This window comes from Onychostruthus taczanowskii, unplaced genomic scaffold (assembly GCF_017590055.1).
Source record: "Onychostruthus taczanowskii isolate IOZ18803 unplaced genomic scaffold, ASM1759005v1 scaffold105, whole genome shotgun sequence".
NCBI classification, from domain to species: domain Eukaryota; kingdom Metazoa; phylum Chordata; class Aves; order Passeriformes; family Passeridae; genus Onychostruthus; species Onychostruthus taczanowskii.
In genome coordinates, this window is record NW_024497078.1 from 981,634 (window position 1) to 998,927 (window position 17,294).

The window sequence follows — 17,294 nt, forward strand, 5'->3', positions numbered from 1 at the left end:
AACCTATGGGTGTGAAGAATCCTGAAACCCATCCCAGCAGACAGTGCAACACCTGAAGGTTACAATTCTGCACAGAAGGCAGCTCAGATGCCAAGTGGGAGGCAGCTCTTGGTAAATCACAAGTGATTTAGGAGTTGTAGATCAACTACATAAAAGTTATCAAGGAAGCCTTTGGCTATGATCTCCCCGCTTCCACTTCTCCTGTGTAAGGCTGGGACTATGATGCTTATGAAGTACAACCTTGCAAAAGCCTGGGATTTATTCTGATGCTACAGTGGCATGCCTGGGACAAGGAGAAAAGGAAATAGATGATGGGTGGCATGCCCAGCCAGCCCTGCTCCACCTGCCCATTAGCCCTGGACACACATGCCAGGTTTTGTGGCATCAGATTGAGAGGTCCCCACATGTGAATTGAAATAAGCTCCCTGGAAAACGTCCTTCAGTCAAGTCAGTCCTGAGACTGATATTTGTTTTGTCTATTTGTGCTTCTTTTCTTAGACCAGAAAAACACTGCTAAAAGCAGGGCTGGTGAAGAGCCCCTTAAAGCAGACCTATAGCTGATAGGGATGATAACCCAGAACCAAAGCTGCTTCCCAAAAATGCTGAATGCTGGACTTTTTGTCTTAACATTTCTAGCATATGCAGCAGTTACCTGTTCTTACATATACTCGTGGCATGAAGCATCTGCCTTAAGCCCCTTCCCTCTTCTTTTCCACATGGCTTCATCCTCTATATACACACCACACCCTCAAGGATGGACACATTTGAAGTAGATGGGCAAACTCACAAGGATTCAAGAAACCCTAGCTCTATATCAAACAACACGAATACATTAGAAACTTCATTATACAGAAATACAAAAGTAAAAGCACTTGAAAAATTATTTTTAGGCAGGCAAAAAATCATCACAAGAAGTGCACCACAATACTTACAACATGTATAATTTAAATTTTAGTCTTACTGTTTAGTAGGTAAGAACAGTAGGCAAGTGGTCTCTCTCCCACTTCAGCATTCAAGTAAGAATATTCTAGTCAGAAAGAGTTAATCTTTTGGTTTTTTACTTGCTTGCCTCAACAACAACTGTTCATGTTCCTTAGAGCAAAGCTTTGATTTGAGAGACATCAGGTGATGTACAAGACAACAGACCACCACCAAGTGCACACACTATGGATCTCTGATCATCTCAAGGAAGTACACACCACTGTATGTACCATCGTCCACACCCAAATAATCTTTGAGCAGCTTTCTGCTGCTGGAGCTCTCTGCACTGCAGTTTTCTGTCTTCCTCCACAGCTACAGGAGCAGGAGATCTGCTATCCCAGCACAGACAGGTATTTTGCTGAGGCTGCTCATTACATTCACTGCAGCCATTCACACGATGGCACATGGGACACGTGCACCAGTCACAGCAGCACCACAGCAGATCCTTCTTCATTAACAGATTCGTCAGTGATGCTGGTCCCAGATCACAACATTTTCCAGGCCCGCTGGGGCACTGTAAACTAAACAAACACTGTGCATCAGCTGCCAAGCAGGTCCCATCTTTCATGTTTAGCTGTTTGTGAAACTCAGTCATTTCTTCTCATTCCACATTGTCAGGAAGGAGCAGATGGCAGATGTGCTCTGCCTATAATATTGTTTTTATGATACCCTGCCTGCTGGCAGAACAGTAGAAGAAACATTTGGAAGCAAGAATTTGCAGTATATTTTCAGTTTTGGGTAACTGAGCTAAAAGATAGCATAGAGTATAGGGAGAGGAGGAAAGTGTTGTACTGAATAGGTGATGATAGATTCCTGTGACAAAAAAAGGAGTATTTAATATGTTCATATGGAAAGACCAGATACAACCATGAGACAATGTGTTCTCACTCATATGGGATTCAAAGACAAGACTCAGTTTTAGCTTCTAAATGTTGTTTTCTGAATTGCCTAACACCAGTGACAGAATCATAACAGAAGTGATACCTGAAGGATAAATATAAGCTTTCGTAACAAAGCTGAAAGAGACACAGTTAAGTTTACATCAAGGCTCTAGAAATTTTATTAAAATATTCTTAAAATATGTGCCTTATACACAGAAGAAAGTACATACTTTGTTTTTAAGTAATATGATCTGAGCTGCCAACAGTATTTCTTCCTTAAAAATTTTAGTACACATATATATCTTCCAAAATAACAAACCTGGCATGGTCAAGAAAGGAACATCCTGTTTGCATTTACAGCAAGATGAAAATAAAAGAAGGTAATTGTTTCAAAACTGGGAGATTTAAAATTATGAACATGCTATGCAAAATGACACCTGGAGATTCAGGTTGAAAAGTTCATTTAGAAAGCCTTATAAATCAAACTAAATATTGTATATAACCTGTGAGCCAGTCTAAGGCAATCCCATTGCACGTTGACTCATTTACCTACATTCACGGGGATCCAGCTGCCCAGATGCCAAATTAATTTTGTGTAAACTACTGACAAAATTGTGGAAATGTCCCAGAGAAGAAAACCTGCAGAAAAAATAATTAGTTCTGACTGTTGAGCAGATGCAGTACAAGCTCTTCATCCTCTGCCAGAGAAAGCCCAGTATCTAATGGCAAACAGGGATCCTCCTCTTGGCTGAAATGCATCTTTTTTCTTTTCAGTGGCATTTCTTCTGCTGTGGCACTGTTGCTATAGCTTCTCTTCTTTCTTCCAGTCTTCTCCTCAAGTTCACTGCAGAAAAAAATCAATTAGTCTTTTTAACAAATGTGGTAATCAATATCATCATGTAATCTAACAATTCCTTTTAAACAAGGCAAATTTGTGTCAAGATAACAGCAAACAAAATTACAATTCAAAAGGGTGAAGCAATGGAAGCTGATGAACTCTGAATGTCTAAATTAGAGCTGCCCTCAGACAGAGGTGGTGGTGGATGTTCTGTTGTCTTAATTGATCAGGATATTGCTGTAAGTCTTATCTAATATTTGCTGCCTAATACAGCAACAGACAACTTGACAGAACTGATTTTGTGATGTGTCAGTGAACCTTGACATGCATTCAAGATCTTGCCTACAATAAATATGTACCAAAAATAAAAATATAAAAACTGTCCTTTCATTGGAAAATCCTACACTTAATACAGTTTGGATCTGGGACTATCTCATTTGATCACTCTCTCCCCTTCTTTCAGACATTTCCCTTGGAAGCTACTAAACACTTCTTTGCCATGAGAGGAGGAGGAGGAAAGGCCCAAACCCAGTAATTTTCCCTGGTGAATTCCTATTTATTTTGCTGGGGGTTTTTTTTTTTTTTTTTTTTTTTTTTGGGGTTTTTTTGGTTGGGTTTTTTTTTTTTTTTTTTTTTTTTTTGGGGTTTTTTTGGTTGGGTTTTTTTTTTTTTTTTTTTTTTTTTTGTTTTTTTTTTTGTTTTTGGTTTTGGTTTTTTTTTAATACTTGAATGAACTCCTTTTGCAGCCTTCTATCTGGATGAAACAGCTGCCAATCTGTTTTGTCACCCTGGATTCTACCACATGGCCATATGACAACAATGGGAGAAAAGACAGAGCTTTCATGCATCTTCATGTGGTTTTTGTCCAAAACATAGCAAAAATACTATACATCTTCTTATCTAACTTTAAAACAATCTAATAAAATCTATTCTAAGATATATCTATGAACCAGATTATGAAGAGCTGGTTGTTGTCTGCTGTAGTCTACGGTAGAATTCATACCCCAAAACGAGTAAAATGCAAACCTCCACACCCCAAATCATTCCACCCAAACAAGCTAAATGGAACAAAACAACATTCTCAGCTTTTCATGTCTGTATTTCTTAAAATATAATAAAAATTGAAATGGAACGTCAGAAATGGAGTTAAGGCTTTTCTAAAAAAGCTGGTTAAAATTCAGATTTTCAATTAAAATTTGTCAAATTTCTACTCAAAAAACTCAGTTTCAGCAAGAAACTGAAAAAAAAAAGTCTCAACAATAAATGTTTTTTCTCTATAGTTTTTACAATTGCTTAAGTGTAAATGTAATGCTTGTGAACTGTTCCATCCAGAAATACTGTTTAGACATTTAACAATTAGAAACAGCAGTTACAGTAAATAGCTCTAATTGGGGAATACTGTCCTTAGAATCAACACAGCAAAGGAGCCCAATGCCCAATTCAACCCACCTTCAGCTGCCCACCTTATTTTTTGTCATTAACAGGGTTAACAGTCTGTGAAATGCTGCTTTCACCACTCACTGGAAACCAGGCTAACCCAAACATTAACCCCAAACACGACCGTTTCCAGCAAGTTCCCAAATGCTCTCTGAGAGGGATCAGCAGCACAATGCAGCTTGTATACTGTGCTTTCTGGCTGCCCCTCCATAGAGATGAAGGAATTATTATAGGAGATCTGATGGCCTTCTGCTGGTGGGCTGCACAAGTATGACCTGCCTCCCTCTCTCATCCCACCCACCTTTCATAGAAGCAAGGTGCCACCTCCTGCCTACTCATTACAGCCCAGAGGAAGGAGGGAAATCCTGTAAGAAACACCCTGCGTTTCCACAATTAAGGCAAATTAAATACCCTACCTTTATATTGTTCTTCTCTGCCTACCCAAGAGAAAAGAAGAAAAGAATGTAAAGAAATATGGTCTAGTGAAAAGAGTCCTTGGCCATGGCAGGGACTGCTGGACCGAGATGATCCAGAAGGTCTCTTCCAACTGAAAACATGCAGTCATTCCATGAAGAGATGATGACTGCTCCAAATACTCACTCTTCCTGTAATTCACAGGATATAACAACTTTGCTGGCTTTGAGCTGTCATTTGCATGGGGGTGGCTTTTCAGGCCTCGCTACCAACATGCTATTCCTTTTCTGGGAATAGGACTCTTACATTTCTCTCCGTAGTGCTTAAGATATTCCATAAATGCTGAATCTATACTGACAGGATATGAAAACATACTGAAGCAGAAAGAATTAACACGTTTCCAAGCAGACAGTGTGGGTCTGGGCTGGAGTTTCATGGTGTTCACTTTGACCAAGACAGACTGTAGGGGTTCACTTTAAAAGCTCAAGAAAGTCCTCATTAAGTAAAAGCATTTTAGCTTGTTTGCAAAAGAGCCAATTATTTCCAGTCTTTGAACGGACTCTGAAGCTCAGTTTGCATTCATAATTGACTAATGCTTCATCTAGGACATTAGTTAAAAACATCTTAGCAATTAAAATACTGCAGAAACCTCACAAGCCATGCATTTCTACCTACAAGCTATGAAACAGCAGACTTTAAACACCAAAAAATATCATCACTTCTGGAGTTTCAGAGACCCATAGGCCTAGATATCTCAAAGGTAAAACATTTAAATATAAAATACGTTCAGAAAGAACTGAACTGTGAGATTCCTCAGCTTTTTCCACAAACAAAGCACATCAACACAATTATGAATAATTATCATCATAAATTTTGTGGGATGATTCTGCTGAGTCAAGCCGCTCCTTACTGTTATTGAGGGATTGTGCAGCTTGATTAGCAGTGTAAACAGAAAATGCATCTACACACAGGCAAGTGTATTTTCACACTAATTTGACCCCAGCTGGGCTGTGAACTGGAGAAGTGAATAAAGAGGAATGTATAACACAGGAAGCAGCAGCAGCAAAAGCAACAAGCAATGAAGAGAGCAAAATAGTTGTGTTTTCATGACGCAAGAAAAGTGGACGGGAAACAGTATTTGATAATGACAGCTTCGGAAAGTAAACAGAGAATCACATGAAACGTGTGAATAAGATGTTCCTAATTTTGAGATGCAGAAGGGAGACAAACTGACTGTCCATAGAATGATTTGGGTTAGAAAGGGACCTCTGAAGAACAGCAAGTCCAACCCCCATCCCTGTTCCTCCAGGATGGATTTTTACCAGCACTGGTTTGGGTGGTGAGGAAAGGGGCTCTGAAGGAGCAGTCAGAGTTGTAGCTTTTACAAAAGGTGATAGTGGCAATTTTATAAGGGAGATGAAAAATGTGTGGCATCATGGTGCTCAGAGATATCCTGTGCTCATTCAGGGTGCTTTTCCTTAGCTGTATGGACAGAAAGCTCTTTGGAGGAGCTGTAACAGGTGTAACTCACAGCTCCACAAGTGAAAGGACTCAGTGTGCAAAAGCAGCTGTAAGGGAATAACTTCTGCACTTACTGTCAAATGAATTCCTCCTCAGTCTCCATTAACTGAAGGCCTGTCACCCCGCAGAGCCAGTCCTTTTACTGTTTCCATGACATAAATTGCCCCTCATTCCTCACAAACACAAAAACTGATGTACTACCAGCTAGTGTTCACAAATAACCAACACAAAGTTATGCTAAGGTAAATTATTTTCTAGCTGAAAAACTCATTTAGAAAGCAACCCCCAATTCAGATCCAAACCAAGGCCAGTGCATCCTTTTGTCTTCTACATTTCAAAAGTGGCATGTGAATCTGGCTTACAATTCCTTCCTTTTACCACCTCGTAAAATTAAGCTTTTCAGCTGCCTGAGGCTGCCTGATGAAAGGATTTACTTTGTGTTTACACAGGTGAGGAGCTATCAATAGCCAACTTATCAATAGGCACAGTAATTTCTGTGGCCACCATTTGCTCAGCTGTAACACCTAAGTAAGATGCTATCGTTTGAGAGAAAATATTTATTACTCAAACATTAAAGTACAGTTTATGAATCCTGTTCCTAAAATAAACACCGGTGTGTCTGAATGGCATCTGGGAAACGGGACCTAACTATGACCCTGACAGCTATACACAAAAAAAACTGATTTTAAACTACCACAAAATAAACTCACAAGTATGTTTTCAGGTAATACCAGGGAAAAACAGAAAGCTTTAACTGTTAGTATTTAACTCGCTTCTGGGTTTTAAGCAATGTCTTAACAAGCTGCAACATTTAGATTTTAAATGCTTGAGAATCAGCCATTTGAAACGTGCAGTCATACAGCCAAGTAGCTGTTGTTTAAACAATGTGGTTCTGGCAAGATCTCTAGACAGGCTCTGCTTCACTTAACATTTATCAGAGGATGCTTTGGAGCATAGGTTTACCAGCATTCCTCTGGAAACAAACCACCCTTGCTGCTGAATTGCAGGCCATGAGTCAAGTTTCCAGGCTGCAATAAAGCACACAAGCTCTTTCTCAAAGAAATGTACAGGAATAATGAATGAATCTGCTAGTAAAATACAGTTCAGAAAAGTAAGGAATAAGTTATCCCATAAATATTGGCATTCTGCTAATCAAACATGCTGTGCCCAAAACTTTTTCCATGTAATAAATTTTAATTCACAAGGTCATGGCAGCAATCCTAATGAAGATTAATTACTGCAGTCCCTTCCATAAAGCCCAGTGCAGCTTCTTCCTTACTTGCTGTCAGAATGCTACAGCACATAAAAATGGTAATTAAAATATATTGTGCTGTGTTATTTTCTAGAGCTGGACAGGCTGGATGAATGGGATGAGGACATCTCCAGGAGGTTCAGCAAGGCCAAGGTCAGGTCCTGCACTGGGGTCACAACTACCCCAGGCTGTGCTGCAGGCTGGGGGCAGTGGCTGGGAAGGTGCCTGGTGGAAAAGGACCTGGGGGTGCTGGTCAACAGCAGCTGAACATCAGCCAGGGTGTGCCCAGGTGGCCAAGAAGGCCGATGGCATCCTGGCCTGGATCAGCCCTGGTGTGGCAGCAGGAGCAGGGCAGTGACCGTCCCCCTGTACTCAGCACTGCTGAGGCCACAGCTCCAATCCTGTGCTCAGCTCTGGGCCCCTCACTGCAGGAAAGACATTGAGGGGCTGGAGCGTGTCCAGGGAAGGGCAACGGAGCTGGGGAAGGGTCTGGAGCACAAGTGCTGTGAGAAGCAGCTGAGGGAGCTGGGGGTGTTCAGCCTGGAGAAAAGGAGGCTCAGGGGAACCTCATCACTCTCTGCAGCTGCCTGACAGGAGGGTGCAGCCAGGTGGGGTCAGGCTCTTCTCCCAGGTAACAAATGACAGAACAAGAGGAAAAAGCCTCAAAGTGCACCAGTAGAGGTTTAGATTGGATAACAGAAAATATTTCTTCACCAAAAGGCCTGCTGTCAAGTCCTGGAACAGGTTGCCCAGGGAGGGGGTAAAGTCACCATTCCTGGAAGTATTTAAAAGACTTGTATATGTGGCACTGAGGGACATGGTTTAGTGGGACTTGGCAGTGCTGGGTTAACAGTTTGATCTTAAAGGTCTTTTTCACCCTAAATGATTCTATGATTCTCTTACTGGCCACTCCACTGATATAAATCAAAACACCTCTAAAATTGAATATATAAGCCTCTATCTCACTGTCCAATTTTGCAGCTAATCAGAATGACAACGGCTTTTAAACTGAGACCTTTTATAATGTCTCTCCTATGGTACTTTTCTGGCCATCACAACATTTAGTTCTGGCCTTCACGAAGTCACAGATATAACCTGAATAATTCATTTTAGAAGGAGCCCCGTGATTTGCTCATGAATTCATGAGCAAATGATCATCTCAAAAGACAATGTAATGTCAACCTCATCAAGGATGACCTAAAACTTAGCATCCTGCATCCTTACAGCATCCTGCTGTAAGAGGAAGCTGTAAGAAACTGCAATTTGCCCATAATTTTCATAAATAAAGGAAAGCACACAACAAAGCAGCACTGACTACTAACTTGCACACTTGTCACCTGGTGACTGTCCATAAAGTCACAAACAAAACAGTACCATAACTAAGATGTTTCCCTCATGTCCAAGATCTTCTCCATGATGATCTAGGAGTTAATGTGATCAGTCACACCCATTAAAGATTTAAAGATAATAATGAGGTCAATTTGCTCTTCCTCAACACTTTTAAAGAGGTTGAAGAATTAGAAATACCAAAACCTCAATTTGACTGCAAAATGAATATTTAAGAAATCCAGCTACTTTTCTTTCGTCCTGTTCTATATTCTTAGATTTTTCACCTCATTAACAATTCACATTTGATAGCCTTAAACCAAATATGATGAATGTTGCTAGATATACAAAAATTAATCTCATATTACATGCTTGAAGTCATTAATTACTCTGCTTATAGAGGTATGGCTGGAAGGGAATTTTTATGCAAAGGCAAATTTAACTCATTATTTGTACAGCTCTCCCAGTTTAAAAAAATTCTGTGGGAAGACTGAGAGATTAAAAATGGTTTTCACTTCTGAAACCATGGACAGATACTCTCTTTTTTAAGACTTTTGAAGGAAGACAACCTAGATCTCAAACTTACTGTGAATTATCCATTTTAGAAGCTTTTTCCTCCCTTTAAAGCAAGGAGCAGCTAGTGTAGTCCAACATATTTCCATTTTAATCCAACTCTTTGAGCAAAATCTCTGGATTTTGGAAATATAAAACACAACAGAGTTGTGTTTTCAAATCTCGAAGTCCAATTTGACTGTCCACTACTCTCAGCTGATTTGTTTTTGTTAAAAAAATCATCTACATTTCCCAGCCCCAAAAGCAACTTATCATACAATTCAATAGCAATTCTAAGAGAGCTGTATGAGGCACAACTGTTGATTTAACATCCTCAAATTAATTTCCTTCACTGTATTTTGCTCTTTCTCAAAAGTCTTCTACAGGGTGCTCAGAGCAGCTCACCAGACATACCCACACTGAGCACCAAAGCTGACTTTGGAGCAGCTGCAAACAGCCTTTCTGTTTCTAAGGGTGCCTGAGCAGGGTGTGCTGGAAGGCAGCACCATTGGTGACTCCGGTGACAGTGCAGCATGTGATGGATAATCCTGTGCTGGCCATGGCCTGCCCAGGGAGTATCAGTCATGTTGGTATAGGCTAAATGGATTTGGGCACGGTGCGGGCACGAGTATTGGCATGAGATTGTCCACAACTGCTGCAACTTCACATGGTGCCAACTAAAGCTCTTCTGGGAAATGTCTCAGTATTTTGGTGCAGTAAGACAGGCCAAGGACTGTTTCCAGTAAGCAGTGTTGACGAAACCACATTCCTTCAATGTGTGTAGTGGTCTGTTCTCCAGCTCCAAAGGCAGCTTTGATAATCAGTGTAGGTATGTTAGAGATACACTAAAGGAAACCTCCCTGGTTTCCTTCGGTGTATGCTCTTTCTTTCCTAATCTACTCCACAGGAAGGCAAGATTATCAAGGACCTTGATTTTCTTTGAGTCCTTGCTCTCCTTAAGAGCACATGACCTTACTCTAGGGGGGCCAGATCAGCCACTGATCCAACAAAAGTCTGCACTTACTCCCACTGCCAAAAATCTGTCCATCTCTGTCAACTTTTATTCTTAAAATGCAGCTAATCTTGAGTCTAGCTGACATTCTGAGGAAAGGATCAATACAAAACGTGATGTATGAATACATACTCCCCTCACATAAAGAAGGAGCGATTCACTGCTGCTCAAAAAAAGCAATGCTTTTCCCCATCCTTGTCAGTTCTATGGGCATTCACTGGTGAACAGGCTCTCCAGATGACATGGCCAGCAGCCTGTTAACTTAGGGCTATGTAGGCCTTAAATCCATGTCCCACACCCAGTCCTGCATACTGACTCCACAACACACTGACACACAGGTAAGGACAATCTAGCCCCTAGGATTCACCGATTCAGATGTGAAAAGCAAGAGCTTTATGAACTTAGACATCTGTGCTCCCATTTAGGTGTCAAGATCATCCTTCTCAATCTGTTACATGATACAGCGTTTGTCAGAAACACGCAAGTGGCCTTCTTGTTGCAGTGAACCACACAGGACTTCATGTGGTATCCCTTCATCTTCCCACAGTATGCTGGCATCAATTACAAATCCTCATTCCCACCCTGTGCTTTTCTACTAAACTACATTAAACAAATTATTCTGGTTCATACAATTATAAACACTGATTTGAATTAACTGAATTGATTATGATACATTTACTTCTACTCAGAGTCCACTTCACTTGAGTCTTGAAGAGTCTGAACAATACTGAATCATAGAACTTATCAAGTTTTACCATACACAAATTTATTTAATACATCACAGGTGCAAAAGGATCATGAAATCCTTAAAGTACTTCAACATTTTTCCTTCCACACAGAAAGAACCTGCCCTGTGACAGAACAGAAATGCATTTCTGAAACAGGACAGACCCACCACTGGCCAAGGCTGAGCCCATCAGTGATAGTGGGAGTGCCTCTGGGATAGCATAGATGGGGAGAAAAAACAGCGCAAAAGCAGCCAGAGAGAGCAGTGAGAGTACATTAAAGGAACAGCCCTGCAGACCCCCAGGTCAGTACAGAAGGAGGGGCTGGAGGTGCTCCAGGTGCCAGAGCTGAGATTCTCCCACAGCCCATGGTGAGGCAGCTGCACCCCCACAGACCATAGAGCCCCAGAAGGCTGTGATAGCTCGGGAAGCCTGCACTGGAGCAGGCTCCTGGCAGGACCGGTGGCCCTGTGGAGAGAGGAGCCCATGCTGGAGCACATCCACATTTGCTGGCAGGACTTGAGTCCTCCCTGGAGGAACCTTTCCTGAAGGACTGTATGCCATGGAAGAGACCTATAGTAGTTCACAAAGAATTGCAGCCTACAGGAAAGAGTTGAAGAAGACTGTGGAAGAAGCCCCCTGTGGGAGAGACCCCAAATGGAAGCAGGGAAAGGATCCTCTCCTGAGGAGAAAGGAGTGGCAGAAACAACAGGTGATGAACTGACTGCAACCTCCATTCCCCATCCTTCTGTGCTGCTGAGGATGAGGATGTAGAAGAAATTGTAAGTTAATCCTGAGAAGAAGAGAGACGTGGGGAAAAGGTGTTTTAAGATTTGGGTTTATTTCTCATTACCCTACTGCCATGTAATTGGCAATAAATAAATTCATTTCTTCACAAGTCAAGTCTGCTTCACCCACGACAGTAGCTGGTGAGGAATCTCTCCTGGTGTTATTTCAACCCCTGAGCTGTTCACTACATTTTCTCTCCCCTGCCCAGCAGAGGAGGTCAGTGATAGAGTGGGTTTGGTGGGCACTGAGCATCCAGAGAGGGTAAACCCACCACAGAAACACATGAAACCTCCAGTACATTAGTCAAGATTTTTTCATGTGAAACAGTCTCACCCAGATCCCTTCAATACACACTCAAAAATCATTCTTATACAACTCCACAAAAGAAAATAATAGTCTTTATCTCAGATTTCTGTTCAGCACCTAACACACAAATGTTTATAAGTCAAATACTAAATCCCATGGACTGTAAGACAAATTCCTAACATGTAAACAAAACAGTTTATTTAAAAAACATAATTTTAAAATGAACATGGAAGATGGTGCATACCTATAGCTGTCTTCACTTTCTGAATCCTGCTCTGCATCAGAGTCTTTGTATTTATCAGGATCTGGAAGAGTGCTTGGATCAAACTCTTCTTCACTTCCACTGTGATCAAGAAAGGCCACTGTTTCCTCTTCAGCCTGTGAGGTGACAATTGGAGAGTTACATGACAAGCAAACCAGTCCATGTTACTTGTCATAACCCCATTAATAGGGAGGCTGTAACAAAAACCACTGCCCCCAAGCAGTCAAACACCACCAATTCTATAGCCAGGAAAAGAGAATAATTTCTGTCATCATCAGTACTCTCCTCCAAGGCTGTTTGTTAAAGGTTGAAGAGAAGAAACATTATTAAAAAAGGAAGCACAAGGATTTATGTTCAAATTCTACTTTCCAATATTGTAATCTTAAATCTACGAAATCTAGGAGAGATCTGGACAGCAACTAATCAACAGCCATCTGAATGCAAGTGTCTAAGCAGCTTTACTGTCCCTCAGAAACACACTGGCAAAGAGATACTCACAGGTGGACACATAAATCACTGCTGTTAGGTGAATTTAATGAAATAGTCTGATTTAAAACTCATCCGTGTGTCCTTGCAGTTAAAAACCAAAAAGCTGCTTAAGCTGAATTAACTGCCTAAGGGACTTTCAACCATCCTCTGCAAGAGATCCATGCTCTTCAGGCATCTTCCCAGATCCCCTTACCCCTCCTCTCCAGGACTCAGCTTCCCTCTGTCCCCACAGCACATCTCAGGATGGGCTGATGGCATTGGCAAGCTCCCCAGGGTGTGGCAGTGCCTCACTAATTCTTTAACAAAGAGAGCACAGAAGATGCTGCTCCATAAAAGTACTGGATAATATAAAAAAGCTGGCTAATTTTGCAGACACAGGTTCTGCTCTACTTCATCCTGAACTGATGGTACCACTTTTTGTAAATTTTTGCTAGTAGGCACAAAGCAACCAGATACACTGGAGGGCAAAGGCAATTGCAGACAGCAAGCTTTTAGGCATTTCTAAGCAATGTGAACCCCAGATCCATGCATATTTATGCTGGAAAGCAAAAACAAATTCCAAGAAATTATAATTAAAGACATTGCTACCTTTTGTTTATATATCTAATCAACACGCACACAGCTGAGTTTCTAAAACAGTACTCGTTTAAATGATCTTTCATTCTATGAATAACTTCACATCATTATATATTTAAAGTTAATTTTTGTTTTGCTTTTTCGTAATTTCTATCATCAAGTTTTCAAAGAACAGTCTTTATGTGCACGTACCTTCCTGCAATAAAAATAAATTTAAAAGTCAAACAGAAACCATACCAATGGTCTCTTTTATATCTGCATATACAGTGAGTGAAAGGCAATGAGCTGGTGAAGGTAAGATTAGTCACCACTACAAGAATCCATTCTTGCTTGACTAGCAACACTTCTGCAGTGTACTGAAAGCAAGTAGAAGAAAGGGACAAAAGCCAGATTTGCAGTCTGGCAGAGGAAGGCAGAGGAAAAACATACTGAACACACATTTTGTTGTTCACCACTTTAAATACAAGTGTATATATATATATATATATATATAGGTGTATAAAATGACTAAAAGCATTGTCAGACTCCAGCACTACAAGCTTCCTAAGGTAACAACCACCAAAAGAAAAGCATGTTGATTCTCAGGAACTTCAGGTACCACTTCACAAGAAAACCAGTTTTGGTTTTGCAGGGTTTTTGCTTATAAAAAAATGTCTTCAAGCTCATCTCTTAGTACAATATTATAGACCATTACTAACTCCACAGAAAACTATTCTGAAGGTCACCTTTTTGCTAATGAATTTTCTTATTTGAAAATCGTTCTGCATTAAATTATAGCTTATTTTAATTTCTAACAACATTAAATATTTGCTCTTTACTTGTCCTTCCAATTCACTTACTCTTTTGATATAGCTGGTGCATACCAATCTTATATTGAAAAAGAAAAGAAGAAGAGAAGTAGCATTCAAAGCTGTTGTACGAAACAATGTATTTTTAATATGTATGCATGACACGATGCAACAGAGTTCTGTACTACTAACATTTATTGGCAGTCATCTTTTAAAACTTGGGCTATTCATTAATATTCTCCATTATGACACACAGACCAAACCCTTGCTTTAATTACACATTCATACTAATTTTGTCCAGCAGAAAACATGCAGAGAAGTGCTAAACATAATGCTTGCTATAGCAAAAGAAATAATTGGCAAAGATGCCTCTTTCACTCATCAGGAATCATGAGGTTGTATTTCTTGTAAGTATCACTGCTTACATATTCATTAAAATATTTCTAAGACCCTGAAAATGTTAAGAGCCTGAGCAGGAACATTTATCATCCACAGCTGAACAACAGAAACTCATTATTTTTCCTCTCTCACTTCAATTTTTATCAGCCAGTCAGGAAGAAGAAATCTTGTGACTTCACATTACTCACCACAAGAGCTGCAGAAAAGAAGTAAAATCATAGTTCAAAATGACACGTGTAAAAGTTCTTCAGACACAATTAGGATGCAATTTACAGACTCAGGACTAGACTTGTCCTAAGGCAATTGCCATCAAAAGACATTAGAAGAAGAGATTTTGATGGCCTGTACTTCATGTCTAAGGCTGGCTGCAATGTAACACACACTTTGGAGTGCGTATTTATTGTGAAGCTCAATTGTGGAAGAAAACTTGCCATGCTTGACATCAAAGACATCAAATCAGGCTGGCCAGAGAACTGAATTCAGTGGCAATCATCTTTTGATTCTGCTCAGGGATTACAAGCTCTCTCTTCGTACCACACCAGCCCACGTATTTTGTAATTCTAGTTCCACAGAAACCTGCACAAAGACTTTCAGTTTGAACATGACACTGATATGCAGTCATTCTTGCATTCACACAGTCTCCCTCTGAAGAATAGATTCTTCTTATGCAAACTTAACATTTCAGAAAAATTCAGCAGAATTTCTGTACTGGAAGTTTTGGAAATTCTGTTGCCTTCAACATTCCACATTGTACCAAGCCAACAATCACATCTGACCTTACTTCAGTCATTTTGAAAACATGCACCCCGTGACACAGACAGGACAGGTTCCTCTAGAGCTTTTGCCATCTTTATCAACAGAATACCTCCAATTCTACCTTCCAACAAGTTACAAGACATAATGATAACGAAGGGGCCTGAATGGCTGATGGAGCTCAGGTAAATGAGTCAGGCAGCCTAAGAGAAACTTAAAATGAACAAACTGATGTACCTCAGACACCCAAGAGACTCAAATGTTCAAAACCACTAGAATGATGTCTCATTTCTACCAAGGAATAGGCACTCAGGTGGCAATTATCTGACTATCATCAAGAGGAAAAAAAAAAAAGAGAACTGAAAAAAACACCATGAAGACCTATACATAGAAAAATATTGTATTCACCAAGATTTCATTTCTGAAATACTTATCTATTGTGGTATTTAATTTATATCTAATTTAATAAGGTTTTGTTCCCTCCAATTACATTGTCTAGAGTTGCATTTTTGATGTTCAACTCTTTAGGCAATTTATCCGTTTCTAGCAACCAGGTTGAGAGGGGAGAAATAATTGCTTAAGCATTATCAGTTCTGTCAATAGTACTTTACAAAGCACAGTGGGAGAACATTTCCAATTAGCTGGAAATAAAATTCTTAAGGTTTGTTTAGAATTTGACCACACTTAGTTTGAGTCCTTCACACTTACACAATAAGTGTCTTTTTTGAGCTATGCCACCCTTTAGTTTTTGCTACCATGGCCTCTCCCAATAAGGGATGCCTGTGATTGTAATGCCAAGAAAAGGTAAGTTCTAAAACACTGCTGGGAGGTTACCCAACACAGGTGCACAACTTTTCAAAAGTTTAGCATATTATGGCTCATATAAGAGGATATTTAAAAATGAAATATCTTGTAAGACCTGACAGCACTTGAAATTTTCTTCTTTTTGACAATTTTTTAGATAAAAATAGAAGTTGCTTTTGCATCATGTTTATGATGGAAGCCATTAATATATACAGAGAGGTTTTATAGCATTTCTTTTAAAATATGTTACTCTGGATTCACCTGATCACCTCACAGGGTTGTGTTTTTTTCATAGCCTGTACCCCAACCCAACACACTGTCCCCAGCTGATGAATGATTGCTCTGATATTTCATCATCTACATTGCCCCAGAGGAATACAGCTTTTCTGGCAGTTCAAAAATGAAATACAGCCTTTGATGTTGCTAGGGTGTTTGATCCAACAGTTTTTCTGAAGATCAAGACAAAAGCCCTAGCATATACTGAAAACTGACTGGGAGCAGTGAAGCTAACTACACGTGATCTGACAAACACAGAGCTGTCCAAGCTGTGCCAAAACTCAAAGTTCCCCTCTTTACCATCTAAAGTGCATCCATGTTCCATGGCTATGGCCAGATAGGCTGATAGCCAAAAACTGGGGAAACCAAGGTTCCAGGTTAGTCAGCCAGACACGACCCTTGCACTAAGATGATCTCACTGATCTTTGGGCTCTGGAATGAGTCGGTCATAACTCCTGGCTTTTACAACACTTCAGAGAATTTGATTCTTGGTTTTCACTAGAAGGGACAGACAACTCTTAGCTTCATCTTCAATCATTCACCATTCCCGATGACTAGCAGTTACAGTCACACTGAGGTTTCACGCAGTAATTTTTTATTTCTTTTAAGCCATCCGAGATCCCAACCAATACAGTATGCCTCGTTTAGCCAGCACAACCTTACTCTTACCACTGCTCTCACATAATGCACATGAGAATATTTAGTTTTCTTTCTTGGCTTTCCTAAATGCCCCACATTTTATGGTCAGTGAATGGGTAAGCCTGTGTTCCAAACTAGCAGACATTGATGCATGTATTCTGACATTCAAATTCCTGTGTAACTATAGCAAAGCAATTTGTGATGGAAATGGCTCCTGCCACAAGCATAGTTCAGAAGCACTGAAAACACAAAACTCATAGATATTGATAAGAAG

The 17,294-nt window shown here is 40.2% G+C and overlaps 1 protein-coding gene across 1 annotated transcript in view; it reads right to left on the reverse strand.

The window, feature by feature from the left end:
- Positions 1 to 2,012: 2,012 nt before the first annotated feature.
- DDX10 (DEAD-box helicase 10) overlaps positions 2,013 to 17,294 on the reverse strand; it is a 155,369-nt gene continuing 140,087 nt past the window's right edge. The window contains exons 17-18 of the mRNA XM_041414685.1: positions 12,279 to 12,412; positions 2,013 to 2,706 (exon numbers count right to left, since the gene is read on the reverse strand). Coding sequence (XP_041270619.1) covers positions 2,517 to 2,706; positions 12,279 to 12,412 — 324 coding nt within the window. The 3' untranslated portion in view covers positions 2,013 to 2,516. The remainder of the gene's footprint in view (positions 2,707 to 12,278; positions 12,413 to 17,294) is intronic.